The sequence below is a fragment of the Zootoca vivipara genome, chromosome 2 (assembly GCF_963506605.1).
Source record: "Zootoca vivipara chromosome 2, rZooViv1.1, whole genome shotgun sequence".
In the NCBI taxonomy this organism is placed as follows: Eukaryota; Metazoa; Chordata; class Lepidosauria; order Squamata; family Lacertidae; genus Zootoca; species Zootoca vivipara.
The window spans coordinates 64,147,704-64,165,075 of NC_083277.1; the positions used below are offsets into that span (position 1 = coordinate 64,147,704).

The 17,372-nt window shown below is 44.4% G+C and overlaps 1 protein-coding gene across 3 annotated transcripts in view; it reads left to right on the forward strand.

The window, feature by feature from the left end:
• Positions 1-17,372, forward strand: part of FLT4 (fms related receptor tyrosine kinase 4) — a 96,797-nt gene that overhangs the window by 48,104 nt on the left and 31,321 nt on the right. For all 3 annotated transcript variants that reach the window (XM_035105644.2, XM_060271641.1, XM_060271642.1), the window contains 5 exons: positions 1,112-1,283; positions 2,313-2,430; positions 3,908-4,062; positions 7,127-7,289; positions 14,197-14,338. In XM_035105644.2, coding sequence (XP_034961535.1) covers positions 1,112-1,283; positions 2,313-2,430; positions 3,908-4,062; positions 7,127-7,289; positions 14,197-14,338 — 750 coding nt within the window. The remainder of the gene's footprint in view (positions 1-1,111; positions 1,284-2,312; positions 2,431-3,907; positions 4,063-7,126; positions 7,290-14,196; positions 14,339-17,372) is intronic.

Here is a 17,372-nt window from a genome sequence, read left to right on the forward strand (position 1 = left end):
ACTCCCCGCAGAGAAAAAAAATGAAATAGCAATGCCTTCCTGAGTACATGCCAATTCATTCCAGTTTGGGGCATGTTTGTGTTCACAATATCCCTGACACCTCTATCACGGCTGGGATGGGTTGCAGCTCTCTGGCACAACATAGATAGGGTTGTGAATTTCCCCCTGCCTGAAACCCTGGAGAGATGCTGTCAGTCAGTGTAGACAGTACTGAGCTGGAGGAAGCAATGGTTCTAACTTGGTGAAAGGCAGCTTCCTGTGTCACAACTGCCCTACTCATATGTTTAAAAGAATGGGCGTAGAGAAAGACGTGTACCCCAGCCCTGTCCCAAAGGTTGCTGTTTCCATAGGCTCCATCCCCAACATTTGTGGGACATTTCACTGAGCAGGCTAAATGAGACTAAAGGTTTACCAAGAGGGAGACTCCTGTGCAGGAGTTTCTTTGGGGAAGCAAGCTAGGGTGATAGAAAAAAGAGACTTGCCTCCTCCAAGTCACAGTGAGAGTCTTTGCTCCCGTATTGACCCACCCTGTAGACTTGCCTATGCTCATCTTCATCTCTCCTTTTTCTTCCTGACTCCTTATCTGGGAGTTATATGTGTTTGCAGAAGTGTTCACACTTCACATCCACACAGTTGTGCAACACCTCATATGTCTGGAAGTTCTTCTATGCATGCACAAAATATCCCTCCACACAGCAAGCTAACATGTCAAGAGAAAGTATTTTAGCCTAAAACTCTCCTTGAAATTATGGTTTTCCTATACACAAATAATTCTCTTGTATGAAGGAACATCCAGTCATCTGAGCTCCACCTGCAAGCTGATGTGGTTTACTAGTTTCCTTTACTAGCTGGGATTAGGCTTTTGACTACTCTGTCATTCCCTTTTTAAATCAGCCTCCTCCAACATGGTGCCCTCTGGGTATTGTTTGACTACAAATTCCAACATCCCTGACTGCTTGCATTCCGGCTGGGGTTGATGTGAGTAGTCCAAAGTACCAGGAGGGCACCAGGTTGGGGAAGCCTGCTGCGGTGGGGAGGGCGTCCTCCAAGCTTTATATTTCCTAATATCTTATATGTTTATTCCTTTCCTTCTGTTACCTTCTTCTGGCAGATGAACCGGAAAGTCACAGAACTGCCTGAGAGGCGCTCCCAGCAGACACACACTGAACTTTCCAGCATCCTGATCATCCAAAATGTGAGCCTACAAGACCTGGGAAAATATACATGCAAGGCTAGCAATGGGGAGCAAGACTTGAAGGAGAGCATAGATGTCATCGTACATGGTAAAAACCATTAACTCAGGATAAGAAAACCTTGTAGGTGCTTCTGGTGTGTTAGCATGGTGGTAAACAGTTTAAAAGGCAGCTGATGTCTTTGTGAAACAGTGGAGAAGATCAGACAAGATAAAGGAAGCAGTGAAGAAATTCCTGTGAAGACTGACCTTTTGTCCTCTGATCCCTGCCATATGAAAACACGTGTGTGTGTGTGTGTGTGTGTGTGTGTGTGTGTGTGTGTAAGTGTGTGTAAGAGAGAGAGAGAGAGAGAGAGAGAGAGAGAGAGAGAGAGAGAGAGAGAGAGAGAGAGAGAGAGAGAGAGAGATTGACAACAGCAAAGGATATGTTCCCAGGAGTAAGCTGACATGATTCTGAGTTAAGTCATGGTGGTACTGATACCAAACTCCATATTATCACTGAGATGTCAGAACAGATGTTCCCTTTCCCCGCCCCCTAAGAACTGCTGTTTTTATAGCAGCTGAAACTGTCCACTTGCCCTCCTTATACCTATGTCATTCTATAGGTAAAATAAAAAAATTCCTTCAGTAGCACCTTAAAGACCAACTAAGTTTTTATTTTGGTATGAGCTTTCGTGTGCATGCACACTTCTTCAGATAGGTAGTAACTATAAACTAACCACCACCCATACAAAGAAAACTTTTACTTGAGCTGAAAAGTTCTGGCAAAAGTAGCGGTAAGTGTTAGTTAAAATCTCCATCCGATGCAAGGTTGTTTGCAGGATAAGGCATGGTAGCCTTTGTCAACGTTTAAGAAAGACAGGTCCCTGTACCTTCACAGAGCAAACTGTGAATCAGTGATGAACAACTGCTCTCATGCCTGCACAAATGCATGGATACACAGATTCAGTATCTAATGGGCGCCTGTGCATACGTGATGTTTCTTTCCGAGCAGTGCATACTTCTACTATGTATATGGATTAATGCTATCTAATCTCTGCTGTAGCTCCAGCATGCTCATCTCACAGCTTTCACCCTGCTTTCTTCTTATTCTTCTCTCTTATCTGTCTGGTTTTCACAGAGAAACCCTTCATCAATGTGGAGTGGAGGAAGGGTCCAGTGATTGAAGCAACAGCAGGAGATGAAATGGCGAAGCTGCCGGTGAAAGTGGTTGCCTACCCCCAGCCTGAATTCCAGTGGTAATGCACTCCCCCTCTTAGCATATGGGCTTAGCAGGCTTCAGGGCAGAGCTTTGTAGAGAAGGGAAAAAGAGGAGGAGAAAGGCTGAAATCGATTTTGTGAGAGGAGTGACACTGCCCTCCCACATGGCTTGAGGGTTCTGATTTGGAGGTCTGTTTCAAAAGCTGAGCGATTCTTCTGGACTGCTGTGATCCTTTTAAGCTTGACTCATTACCCAGCATTTTAACATTGTATAGCAAAGCAGGCTATTCTTTTCACTGGAGACATAAAAATTCTTCCTTGTCTTTTCTCCAGAGTTTTGGCAGATGTTAGAGGCAGGGAGAAACAATCTTTCTCATCATTCGCTTTGTTTGCAAATGCACGCCACACAAACACACAAATGTTCTCCACCCACACACAAGTGCTGTCTCACATTCCCTGTGGCTATGTAAACACCTGTTAATACTTCAGAAAGCTGAGGCCCTCCTGACTAAGGGAAAGTCTTGGAATCTGGTACTGAGGTGGCAAGTGTTTGGGTCTAGACTTGCACCTCAGTCCCAGTCAGAGGGGATGATAGCTGAGCTCCCTGGGGGGGTGCCACATATATCCTGATCTCATTTTGATCAGCCAGCTGTTGACAGGAAAGCAAGGAAAGCAGAGTTAGGGAAATGGATTCCATCTCTCACACACTCATTTCATTCTGTCATATCAGCTTGTGCTGTGTGTAAAATTATAAGTAGTATAAGCCCTTCACTTCAGCCCCTTGCTCAACTATGTAGCAGTGACTTGCCATAAATGGCGCTTTTGCAAGATACCACAAGGCAGTGAAGAGTCATTTCATAAAAGATCTGGACACACCTGTCAATTTAAATTTCTCTCCTTTTTTTCATTTTCCCCCAGTCTCGTGGTTAGTTCTCCATATTTCTATTTCAGTTTACAATTTTTTTAAAAAAAATCCTCATGAAAATTCATCAGAATTTTAGTATGCACTTCTCATATGCACATTTTTGTATGTAATTTTACCTATTATGCACAATTTTGTGATTTTTCCGTAACATTTTTGGATGTTATCTTCACAAACATATGTATTTTTAAATGCACATATTTACCCTTTTATATACATTTTTTACACATTCTTTGGTTTGATAATGCATTGCAAAATTTGGAGAAGTGCGGATTTTGAAGAAAAGCTGTGTTTTGAGATCTTGTATTGTTTCAAGAAATGCAAATTAAGTAATTTGACATTACAGTGTGAACCAAACCTAATTGCCCCTGCATTTTATACAGCTGAATTTTGCCTTGGGCAGTTGTCAGTGTTTTCCCTTTGGCCAGAAAATGCAGAAAACTTTTCCTGGAAGGGGAGGAATTCGTGAGAGGTCTCCCTTTGAGGAAGTGCCTCCTGCTGTGGACTGAAGCCCTGTAACTGCCTTTTGGGAGGAATGTGCTAATCCACACACACATACACCTCTCTCTCTTTCTCTCTCTGCTTCTGCCCAGGTTTAAGGATGGAAGGTTAATTTCCAACAGGCAGTCTCAATATTCCCTGCAGATCAAGGATGTGGCAGAGCAGAACTCTGGCTCCTACACGTTGGTTCTGAAGAATGGGCCAGCTGGACTGGAGAAGAGCATTAGTCTCCAGCTGGTAGTCAATGGTAAGGAGGTTGGACTAATGGGAGAAGAATGTCCTGAAACCCTGTGCAGTTTGACAGATGTTTGTACCTGATGTCATTTGGCCTTGTGGTTGTTTATTTTAACAAGTCCATGCTATAGATGAAGGCCATAGTCATTAACCACCATCCCCCGGGCCCCAGTCCAAATTGGCCCCATGTGCATCCTATTCACAATGGGAGGGGAGCTGTCATTGGCAAGAGGGGAGCTGGTTCAGTCTGGGAACATGGCAAGGGCAAAAGGGTTGGAACCCTTCTTCTCCCCACACAAGGCTGAACAATGAGGATCACATTCCATCTAGAATGACTCCTTATCGGTTTGTGTCATCCTTCCCCCTCTGGGATTGCTCTGTCCTTTCAGATCAGAAAGTTATAAAATGAATGCCACTGAGGGTCAGTGCTTTTTTTAAAAAAAATCAAAAATAAAATAAAATATGATGAGTAGGGCAAGGAAAGAGTTTTAGGTTTGGAATGGTGGGGGACCCTCTGTTCAAATACCATTTCTGACTGCACATAATGGCAATCAGGATTTGATTCCCACTAAAATCCCAGGTGGCGTTGTGGTTAAACCACTGAGCCTAGGGCTTGCTGACCACAAGGTCGGCGGTTTGAATCCCTGTGACGGGGTGAGCTCCCGTTCCTCGGTCCCAGCTCCTGCCAACCTAGCAGTTCGAAAGCATGTCAAAATGCAAGTAGATAAATAGGAACCGCTACGGCGGGAAGGTAAACGGCGTTTCCATGTGCTGCTCTGGTTTGCCAGAAGCGGCTTTGTCATGCTGGGCCACATGACCTGGAAGCTATACGCCGGCTCCCTCGGCCAATAATGCGAGATGAGCGCGCAACCCCAGAGTCGGTCACGACTGGACCTAATGGTCAGGGGTCCCTTTACCTTTACCTTTAAAATCCCTATATAAAAAGGTTTAGTGCAGGCAGGTGGGAGAAACAGAAATCTTCCCCCACCCCCATGTTCTCACCCCCACTGACACTGCATTCTAAACAAAGTTCTCTTTGCTTGGGGCTTTGCTACCACTGCCAAGGAAATGCTAAAAGATCATTTGGAGGTGGGAAAAACAATTTCACTCCCCCCCCCATCCTGCACATTAAAACCCCCCTCCCCACCCTTCTCTGCTTTGTAAGGATTCAGCACCACCAGTCTGGGTCACATTGTATTTGGCCAGGGGTAGGCAACCTAAGGCCTGGGGTCCGGATGCGGCCCAATCACCTTCTCAATCCGGCCCGCAGACGGTCTGGGAACCCGCGTGTTTTTACATGAGTAGAATATGTCCTTTTATTTAAAATGTATCTCTGGGTTATTTGTGGGGCATAGGAATTTGTTCATTGTTTTTTCCAAAATATAGTCCAGCCCACTACATGGTCTGAGGGACAGTGGACCGGCCCATGGCTGAAAAAGGTTGCTGACCCCTGTATTCGGCCCTCAATAGCAGCAGACAGAAGAGTGAAATGTGGGAGGGGTATGAGGAGTAAAATGGGGGGGGTCCTCATTCAGGCTACCAAAGTATTTGCAATCTTCTGACTCCGTGATGTCAATGCACAATAAAGAATTGCAATAAGTGAGTTTGCCTGGAGCTAGTCCAGCATCCATAACATGCCTGGCAGTCACATCACTGTAGTGTTTATAGAGGAAGAAAATAACTTCCCAGTGTTTTAAAATAGGATTGGGCAGAAGGTAGATTGGGATCTAATGGCAGACCTTTGGATGATTTGCAGTAGATCAGCAAGGGCTTCTGATTCCCAGCTGTCTAACAATAGTAACAGTTTAAACTCTGCACATCCTCACCCCCATACACCAAATGAGGTGAAAAAGAACACCAGGAGCAGGATTCTCCTAACAATCCCTGTCAGCAGAAGCCCTGAACAAGGACTTTTGCTTGTGCAATGGGACTTCCCCGCCTCTCCTCCCACCCACCATGAACTTGGTTCAGAGGGGGCTGGAGAACTCCAAGAACAGCACATTGAGGGAGAAGAGGGAGATCATTCGGCAAGCTGAAATGCTTGCACATTTGGAAGTGCAGCATTGAATTCCACCCAATGAATGGGTGTTTTGTGTGAAGGACTTGGTTATGGGAACTGCTTATGCATTCCTAGACTGAGCATGTGCTCAGAGGCTCCTTGTTCCTTAATTCTGAACTTATATCCACCTACCTGATCCACTAATTTGCACCTGGCTCTGGTTGGTGGGCCTTGAAGTTCTAGTAGAAAACAAAGTAGATCTCGCAAGCCTGAAGCCCACCCAGCCATACTTTAAATGCACCTATAACTTAAGCTCAGGTCATTTTATCCATTGCATTTAGTAGCTAATTTCTTAAATGAGAGGTGTGCCAGGTAACTGTACATTACCTGCTGGTAATTTAGCATTTGCTTGCTCTCCTGTAACACGTGTAATAGTTGCCCTCAAGCAATGATGTGTCATTCTCTTCCTCAAAACCATGACTCCCAACAGGGGCAGGGAAAGACCAACGTACACTGCCTCTACAGTGCTATCCTGCTGGAAGGCAGCACCAGCATTGGCTTGTGGGCTGGGGTGGAGCCGCAGAACCACCCTCACAATGCCAGCAACACTGCTGCTTCTATTGCACCTTACCTGTATGGAACCTGCCCATCCCTTCCCCTCTCTCACCTGGTAAGCAGCAACAACCTTGCTGCTGGGAAGCGAGTGTTGCAGCTCCGCCCCACTGGGTGAGCCACTTTTGGACAGAACACAGCAATGAAGGTCGAGGCTGTACAGGAGCACCAGCTGAGCCAATCAGGTGATCCCACCCTGACATTGCTGCTACCCTACCCCACTCCAGCCCTGCCCAGGTAAGCTGCAGTGACATCAGTGCTGCTGGAACCTAGAGCAATTCTAAGGGAGAGGAAGGAGTCTAATTACTACTACACAGCAACAGCAACATGAGGTTGGGAGGGGAGGGAGAAGATTGAGGGAGATAGTGTGGGTGATTAGAGGATTGGCAGAGAGAGCAGCACAGGCAACCATCCCAGAACAGTTATTATTTACAAGGCTGATGCATCAACATTCTTCTTATTTCAGTTCCTCCACAAATCCATGAGAAAGAAGCAACTTCGCCCAACATCTATTCCCGTAAAAGCCGGCAGGTGCTCACCTGCACTGTGTATGGCATCCCAGCACCAGAGAAGATCCAGTGGCAGTGGAGACCTTGGACACCCTGCCCAATGTTCTCCCGTCACAATCTGTAAGTGGCTGGCCTCCTTTGATCTTTGCCGTGTTCTTAATGCTGCAGCAAGGGAGGAAGACCTTGGCATGCTTCTTCATGCAAATGCATATGAGATGGTCACCGCAAGAGGGTCACTAGGGATTTGCATTGGATGAATGCCAAAGTGGGCCACTTTGCTTTGGGAACTGAAGTGAGCCGCTTTGGACAGATTTCAGGAGTCTCCGAACCGAAGTGGTATCTCTCCAATGCGCCCCAAACCGATGTGGGATTTGGGGCACTTAAGTTACATATTTAGATATTTGAAATGTAGTTGGTTATGTTGTAGAGGTGTCCCTAGGAAAGTATGTTTTATTATATTCATAATAAAATAGTTGCCCACAAAACCAGAGGGAGAGAAGAAAATCCCTTTTAGTTCTCCCCATCCTCAAAAAGCACCCAGTACAAAAAACATTTTGGCAGGTTTCTTACAAAGAGGGGGCTGTCTGGTGTATGCTATTTGCATACAGATTGCATACAAAATAAGAGGGGAGCTTAAGTGATTTCTTTTTTGACCATCCTAAAATGGAAAAGCCTGCCCTTGCAGGTAAACCACTATGGCTAGATTAAAAAGTGCCAGAATACATCCTCTCAGAAAAGGCAAACAAGAGAACAAATTTCATACACTTCTTCCAAAAGGTAAAAGAAGACAATTCTGTTTTTGTTTTTAAAGGTGCCCAGTACAAAAACCACATGGGCGCGGGTGGCGCTGTGGTCTAAACCACTGAGCGTCTTGGGCTTGCCGATCAGAAGGTCGGCGGTTCAAATCCCTGTGACAGGGTGAGCTCCCGTTGCTCGTTCCCAGCTCCTGCCAACCTAGCAGTTCGAAAGCACACCCAAAAGTGCAAGTAGATAAATAGGTAATGCTCCGGCGGGAAGGTAAACAGTGTTTCCGTGTGCTGCTCTGGTTTCAGTGTTCCGTTGCGCCAGAAGCGGCTTAGTCATGCTGGCCACATGACCCGGAAAAAATTGTCTGCGGACAAACACCGGCTCCCTTGGCTTGTAAAGCGAGATGAGCGCCGCAACTCCAGAGTCATCTGTGACTGGACTTAACTGTCAGGGGTCCTTTAGCTTTGCCTTTATAGTACAAAAACTAGTAGGACTATTTCTCTGTAATTTGGCAGGCTTTATCCACTCAGAAGGGGCTACTAAGCATTGAAATTTAATGCAAGTGCATTAAGAATGAAACTGTTTTTTATTTTCCTATTTGTTCCTTGCAAATTTGGATTTGGACCCAAACCAAATTGGGTAGCCTCCATGTTGTTGTTGTTGTTGTTGTTGTTGTTGTTGCTGCTGCTGCTGCTGCTGCTGCTGCTGTTACTTGCCTGCCCTTCACTTTAAGGTGCCAGGACAGGCTACAACAATTAAAACACAATGTTAAAAATGGATTAAAACAACTTATCATAACAGAAATGAAACCATTTGTGTGCAGTGGCTTCTTACACATACAGGACAATATATATCCACACTGCCTTTTGGAGAACATTTGTTGTGACATGGAGAAAATGGCTAGGCTGAGTGGTGTGAGTACCTGTCCATTTGAAGGTAATGCCATCATGTTGGCCAGGAGCTAAATGCAGTCTGTTCATTCACTTTAAAACCTATGAATAAAAACTAACCTAATTCAAATGTCATAATAAGCTGGTATCACCTTGATCTCAGAGATGTCGTGCTGTCCAACATCTGTAAGGTAAAGGGACCCCTGACCATTAGGTCCGGTCATGACCGACTCTGGGGTTGCAGTGCTCATCTCGCGTTATTGGCCAAGGGAGCCGGCATACAGCTTCCAGGTCATGTGGCCAGCATGACAAAGCCGCTTCTGGCGAACCAGAGCAGCGCACGGAAATGCCATTTACCTTCCTGCTTGGAGCGGTACCTATTTCTCTACTTGCACTTTGACGTGCTTTCGAACTGCTAGGTTAGCAGGAGCAGGGACCAAGCAACGGGAGCTGACTCCGTCACGGGGATTTGAACCGCCAACCTTCTGATCGGGAAGCCCTAGGCTCTGTGGTTTAACCCACAGTGCCACCCGCAGTATAAATGGTGGTCCTTGTGCAAGAGCATCAGTTTTTAAATCATAAGAGTGAAGTGAACAATGAGGTTCACCCTCCTGCCTGCATCTTCTAGTTCCACGGGGGCTGTTCATTTGGCCCACAAAATGCTCCCTCCTTATGTTATGGGTGTGACTGGAGTGGCATGAACCTGACTACTGGAAAAGAGATTCCATGCTTCTCTAGCAACTAATTGTGCCATGGGGGTGCATTTTAGATTTCTCATGGAGCAACACGGAGCAGGGTTAAAAGCAGGGGTTTAGACAGGTTTTTCTTCTGGTGTTGAATATGTAAAAATGTTGCTGATTACTCCTGCATAGAATTATCCTGCTAGTGCTTTTTCTTTGATTTCTCTGGCCACTGAGGACTGAACTATTGGCTTAGGACCAAACTAGGCATGACATGGGAGATTCAAGAACTGGGTGTCTCATTTTTGCAAAGAAAGACAAGTAGCTACAGAGGGCTCATATTTGGATTGAAACTGCTGTGTTTGGGAAGGGAGAACATAGCAGTACTGTGTGGGTAAGTGTACATTTTTGCCCTCAGGGTTGATTTAAATCAGGGAAATGTAATGTGGGCACGGGGGTGTTAAAAAACAAAACAAATACAGTACCATTTTCCCACAACATGGCAGTGACAATCTGAATGAGGGACCCTGTGGCTACTTATAAATATTTTTAAAAGCTGGGGAACCTGATCCCATAACTCCTGCATCAATTTCATGTTTGGCCCTAGGTGTCTGAAAACTGGTTAGTGTCTAGGCCCAGTTTAAAGTGGAGCCGAGAAGCAATTGTTCACAAACATGAACAGGCCAGCAGCTGCATGAAAAAGCAATTTGTAAAGTGGACTCAACACAGCCATGTGACAGAAAAAGAACGAGAAATGCAGTGGTCCAACATGAAGAATTGCCTATAAATAAGTGGCTCTTCAGTCTTCACAGACATCTATCAAACCAAATGCTGCTTTGCCTGATGGTTTGCACCATCTTAGGAAACTGTAGAGATTTGTTACCCTCTTCAAGGGATTTGTTTCTGAGCATGCTAGTGGCAGAACTCGAAACTTGCCTGCTGCTTGTCTGCAGGGACAGTGGAGGCAGAAATTATTACAATGGCAGAGTTTTGAGGTTTTCAATGTGTGTGTGGTTTTTTTCCTGCAGAAAATTTATGTAGCTGCCAGAAAATGTCTAGGTAGGAAGTGGCATCTAAGGAGTTTAATACTCTATTTAACAGGAACAGACTTAGAAAGATCGATGGGAGTCTGATACAAAGTTTTACAAAGATGTGTTTCAATGCCCTTGTTGCTTACCATAACAATATCTCATAAAAACAAATCTATATTAGTTCCGCTGTATAATTCATGCACCTCAGAAAGTTCTGGTGGTGCTAATAGAGGGTTTTTTATTAAAAAAAATAGTCAGAGTGGGATGATCCAGTGGCTGTTAAATAAAATAAAACTAGATAAGAATATGTTTGGACCCCAAAGTGTTGGTGCAATGAAAAAATTGGTATACTGTATAAAGAATTCCCTAGATGCCAAAATCCAGGTTTGGGGCAAGTACAGAAAAAGTTGCATAGGCAGTAAAACCTAGATTAGTTACAGAGGTGAAAGTTCCCAAATTATTGGTATAGGAACTCAAGAGTGGCTTGTTAGATCCATGTGCTAAGCTTAGCCTCTTCACATGCTGAGCTTCTCCCACAGACTAGGAAGAAATGATAGGCTTGATTATCTAGTTCCTCCCAAGGTGAGGGGATGTGGACAAAACTAAGCCTGGCAAAACAGCTATGGTATTAACCCCTTCATGTGTTAATTAGACTTAAGCAAGTTGGTTATATGAGCCTGATTATCCCACACAAAGAACTTACGTTACTTCAGTAAATTCCACAAAGACCTTGGCAGAAGCTTGAAATAGCAAAAAGTAAAGTGTGAAAGCCTACAAAAGTGACTGAACAGGATGTGACCCCAGCAGTGGAACGTATGCTCCTGCCACCTAAATCGGGGGCCTAGGTGGGCCTAGCCTAAGGGGGCGGGGTGGGGGCAGAGGGAGCCTGCTGGGCCTAGCCAGGCACCAGAATGCTGCCGTGGCGGCTTCCTCACACAGCACTGCCCAGCCAAGGAGATGGGCGGCAACACTGCTGCTGTGACTATCCTCCTCCTCTCTGGCTCCCGGGTCAGACCTGGCCCAGGAGCCAGAGCCAGGCCCAATGAGGGAGTCTGGGAGGGGCACCTAGTCACACCCCCTCTCAAAACTGTGCCCAGGGCCATGCTCCCCACACACTACACCCCTGTGTGATCCCAAGATCATATTTGGATCAAAGTGGCAATGAAGCATCAGTAAAAGCTGAGTGAATGTAGAAGTAGCAGATACAAGCAAGTTAAAGTCATAAGGCAGAATGTATGGAGCTGTTGTAATACTACATGGTACAAAGACTCATAAAAAGTTTTGGACTCCGAGATGCCTGTGACTACATCAAGAAGCAGAGAGATAAGAAATCCCATTAGATTGGGAGAAGAAGAATGTGTGAGAAAGAGAGAACAAGAGTAGGAAACAAAGTGGTCCACAAATAGGTGTTTGGAGGGAAACAGTTTTTGGAAACATTAACACAGAATTGAAACATAAATGAGAATTTTACTGGCCATCAGCATCTTAACTCCAAAACAAATCCCGTAGTGCAACGGTTCTGAGAATGTGAAGTAAACTTGGGCAGCTTACTAAGAAAGGCTTGAACTGCTTGTTTTCTCTCAGATTGTTTTGTATCTGTGCTTCAAATAGCTGAGAAGCAGGGTGCTTATTTTCCCTGTCCCAAGCAATGTAGCCCAAAGAGCTGTGGAGGCTGCTAAAAAGGTAAAGGTTAAGGACCCCGACAGTTAAGTCCAGTCGCGAATGACTCTGGAGTTGCCGCACTCATCTCACTTTACTGGCCGAGGGAGCCGACGTTTGTCGGCAGACAGTTTTTCTGGGTCATGTGGCCAGCATGACTAAACCGCTTCTGGCAAAACCAGAGCAGTATACAGAAATGCTGTTTACCTTCCCGTTAGAGTGGTACCTATTTATCTACTTGCACTTTGATACACTTTCAAAATGGTAGGTTGGCAGGAGCTTGGACTGAACAATGGGAGCTCACCGCAGCACGGGGATTCGAACCGCCAACCTTCCGATCGGCAAGCCCTAGGTCATGCCCTAAGGGGTCATGCCCTAAGGGTGCCCCACAATTTCCCTTTTTCTCTTGCTGGTTGACTGGAGAAGCTTATGGTGATTTGCAGTGGCATTCAGCATGCACCAGTTTGGAAGAGGCGGTACTGCTAGAGGTTCTTTTCCTCATGGGGGCACTGTTTGACCAGGTGTGTCAGACTCTGGATGTGGTGAAAGTAGTTGTGGAACTGCCCTTAGAAACAATGACAATTTATATGACCTCTATCTCTGTTTGAATGGTTATTGTGCAGGAGACAAGCTGCCTCCTGTTCCTTTGGGTACTGCTGGCAGGGCATTTTACAGCAAAGGTCTCTTATTATTGAGACAGAAAGATAGAAAGAGGCCTCTAAGATAGAGAGGAATGTGACAGGGAAGCATTATTGACCCAGGAGGAAGTGGGGCATCTATAAAAATACTGATGCCGTAAACGTACTGTTTGACTGGCTGAGGAAACAAGGGCATTTCCAGTCCCATCAGAATGCTTTGTGGCCTTGTCAGGAAGAAGAGGAGCTGTTGAATTATTAGCACTGTCTCCCAAGGCCAGAATCTTTATGCTTATCCCAGCTTCAGAGGATGCAAGAGGCTTCATCATGATTTCCTGTTGTTTAAACAGATTCTCACTCTTGTTATGGTACACTAAGTGTGCTAAACATCTGTCCCCCTCATCTTCTCTAATGAAGGCATGTTGTTTGGGTGGAGGAGCACACTATCTGCCAGATGTTAATTTGGGCGCCAGAACTATCCAACACTCTCAGAAACGTTTTGGGCCACCAGTTGTCCATACCTGGTCTAGTGCATACACAGCAGTGCCAGACACTTTACCCAGGTACCCACATTCCATTACATTTGAACCCGACTTTCCAGCAGACACCTTCTGACACATGTTGCAGGATACCACACCCTGTAGCATGCTCTCTCTACCTCTCAGTCAATGTCCCTTAGATGCATATCAATCCATCAATCCCCTGACCTCCCACATTAAAAACTCTTTCAGGTTGTGCGCACACCATACATTTAACACATGCATGCACACAGCACAGCATGAAGGCTATATTCTTCTTTTGCTTTTGCTCCCCAGACACTGGCACCCCATACTGTTAGGGTTCCAGGGGCAAAGTGCAGGGAGCTTAAAAGTGCAGGCATGACAAAGGAGCCAGTCCAATGGTCTTGTCACACCATCACCCTGCCTGCACCACCTTAAGCTTCCTGCACCTCACCACCCGACCAACTGCTGCTGGCTCCATATAACAATCTGATAGCTGTGGGTGTATGAAATACCCTTGCATTTTTTTACCCCTTTTAAAAGCAATCTCAGCTAGTGGTTATCACCACATGAAATGTACGCTACATGAAGAGAAGTGCTTATATTCCATCTCTTCTGACTCTCTTGCTATCACTGGCTATCCTTGATTTCTCGTACTATGGGAGAGGGAGGACATTTTCTCTTTGTCCGTTTTCTCTGTACCATGCAAAGTTTTATAAGGCCATCTCGTGCTCCCCCTTAGGCGTTTTCCCTCTCCTCCCAATTATATTATATGCAGCATTGTATGTTAATGCCCTGTAATCTTCTCAATAACTTCTTTTGTTGGCTAACCAAATCTCCTGTTTCTCTCGGTCTCTTCTTCTTTCATGGCTTCTGGATGAATAGTAGCAGGAGGAGGACTGTCCGGCGCCATCAGCGAGACCGGATGCCCGAGTGTAAGGACTGGAAGGATGTGTCGCAGCTGGATGCTGTGAATGCCATTGAAAGCATTGACACCTGGACAGAGTTTGTGGAAGGAAGGAACAAGGTGAGGCCACATGTTTCTCTTTGTCCTTTCTGCGTTGGAAAGAGGTAGAAGCACCTCGAGCTCATGAGACAGAGCCTTCTCAGGCCAAACCGTTTTAGCTGATTTTGCAACATGAAGCCAAACTGTCAGTTGGCTTCCATCATATGGTCAGTTAGTTATGCAGCTAAATGATTACTACACATTTAGTAATCAGTTTTTGTCTTATCTATACGTTTATATGAAAAACCAAAGCCAGTTTTGGATAACCTGTTAAGATCCTTACTACCAATTATGATACTAGAGAGAAAAATGAGGTATAAAATGTGAAGACTGGCATTTCTGAATAGCGTACATTCACATGAAATAAAAAGTAGTTCACAGTGCAGCGGGGGGGAGGGGTGTGTGGCACTGAAGAAATGAAGGCTGCATAATGTGAAACTTCCAGCGCTGTCATGTACTCTTAATATGGCTGATATTACTCAGAGATTAAGAATGAACCAGATTTCTGTGAATGGCTCTGGCAAATTTGGGGACAAACGTATGAGTGTGCAAAGGAAGGAATACTAGAGACAGTGATAATATTGATATAAATTTACATTGCTTTCAGTGAATTCAGTACTGAATGTATGCTTATTCAATAGAGTGATTAAAAAGGTGAACATTAAATTATCAGCCCATCACCCATTCCCATCACCCCCACCCCCCACCCTCTGAAGGGTCTGGTGGATTCTGTTTCAGTGTATCTGACAAAGTGTGCATGCACACGATAGCTCATACCAAAATAAAAACTTAGTTGGTCTTTAAGGTGCTACTGAAGGAATTTTTTTTATTAAATTAGAAGGTATTGTCCACTGTGGTTGTTTAAAGACAGTTCTATGAGTCAGAGCATTCTTCATAGAGGAATGAGATCATCTATGAGCAAGCTGAATGGAAGGCAGAGTGCAGTGGAATATTTTAATGCAATGAATATGTATGTATGTATGTATGTATGTATGTATGTATGTATATGTATATGTTTATGTAAAATATTTCTAACCTGAACTTAAATACTGAACATAAATACATCAAATTCCAAACTACCATAAAAATAAGCAGGAACCATATTTATTTGGTGTTAGTGATATCTTAAATAACAGCAATCTTCATTCTTCAAAATAAATTCACTGCTGAAATCATATAAATGACTGAGGAAATACATGAATTTAGAGTTAGTGCCAAAAAGACAAAAGACATTCCATAACTGGGGTGCCACCACAGAAGATGCCCTACAATATTTATTCCAAACTCCATTCCATGAGAATATATATCACAACTGTTCTTAAGACTCAGGCCAGCATTCTGATTATTAAACTACACTTTGTCCCACATTAAGCTAGATTCAGTGAAACTACTGAAAATTAAATTTGATGTTGCAGTGGCACAACCACCTTGGTCCGGCTAAATATAAGGGGTGGGTGGGAATGGGAATTGAGAACTTGATGTGGAATGGCTGGGAGAACCCTTTTCATATCCTTATTCCCCCCCCCCCCCAAACTTCTGTGCTTCAGCCATTGTTCTCCTGGTGGGAATTTCATAATGCCACTCAGGGATGGTGTGACAGCTGAGGTAGGACATTTAAGGGGTAAAAAACCATAGGCAACAAGAGTCCAAGTCTTCCCTCTTGCTCATGATGTGCTTTCAGTTGCCCCACTCACCTGCCCCCTACTTTCTCTCGATTCAGCTACCAGACTCAATGGACTGCTACCATTATGAACAGTTTGGCCCTGTACACTATTCCAGTACAGATATGTGGATCCAAGTGTATGAAGTGTTGCTTTGAAGTGTGTGAGGTTCCATTCGATATTACACTATATTTCCTTTCTGAAATGATTTTTTTCCCTTTCTCTCCAGTCCTGATGCATGACTAGCTGGCATTTAAAGGCTGTTTCATTCCACCCCCCACCTCCCTGTATAAATGCCAGAGTCATGTGTGCTTTTCTGTGACTAGTTTCCTGTTCTAGGTGACAATGTCAGTTACCAAACACGCGTGCATAATAGTGATGCAGGCTAAAGAACAAACAAATGGTTCCCAGTTTCCTGAAGTCACTTCCTGTTTTCATACGCCCCTCTAAAATCACTTCCTATTCCAATTTCAGTCAGGAGTTGGAAAGCAACGGAAAGGATGATGGGAAGGAGAGAGACATGTTTCCTGCTCTGATTCAGGCTGTGTTAATGGCTTGTACCAAGAGACAGTTTGTTTTCTGAACCTATCCTAATAATAGACAAGTCATATTTGGTGATATTATTTGGAATATTAATTTAACATATATTACATTAACTTCTTTTACTTTTCTTTCTCTCCTTCAACCCCCTGATTTGTCCATTATAGGATCCATTGCCACATATATTTCTTTATTTCTTCCCCCCCGCCCCACCCCGTTACTAGTAGGGAAAGAAGCATGAATAGAAAACATCTGTAAATAACAATTCTGACTCCTCCAGTCAGCCCCTCAAATGTTTGGGCTCTGGGAAAGAAAGCTGTAATGCTCCCGGAGTGGTGTCTCCAAAATGTGATGGCATTTTTGCATTTGTTTATTTTATGGTTGTTAGCTACCTGAACCATATCCGGTGGAAAGGTGGACTATATGTTTAATAGTATGAGTATGCCATTATAAGAAAATAGCTAGTCTTTTGGCCTTCAAAACTTTTGCTAATGGAATTGATACTCATTTTCCAGAACATTAGGAAAGTCTCCTGTCTATGAACAGGTCCCTAGATGCAGCTCTGGGTACCAGTATTTAAATTTGTTTGTTTCATTTGATACCAATTCAAGTAGAGGAAGAACCAAAAGTGGCTCTGCTTCCTTTCTTCTTCCTCTGATGGAATGGCTGCTACTAAATAACCGCTGATGCGGGGAGAAACCTGATGGAGCTGCTTCCCTCCTTCATTGCAACCTGATGGAATGTCTGTTACAAGACAACAAACGAGGAATAAACTTCCCTGGTTTAATTGATTTCATTTGATGAATGAATTTCTAACCAGCCTTTCAGTTTACAAAAAGGATTCCCTAGAGCAC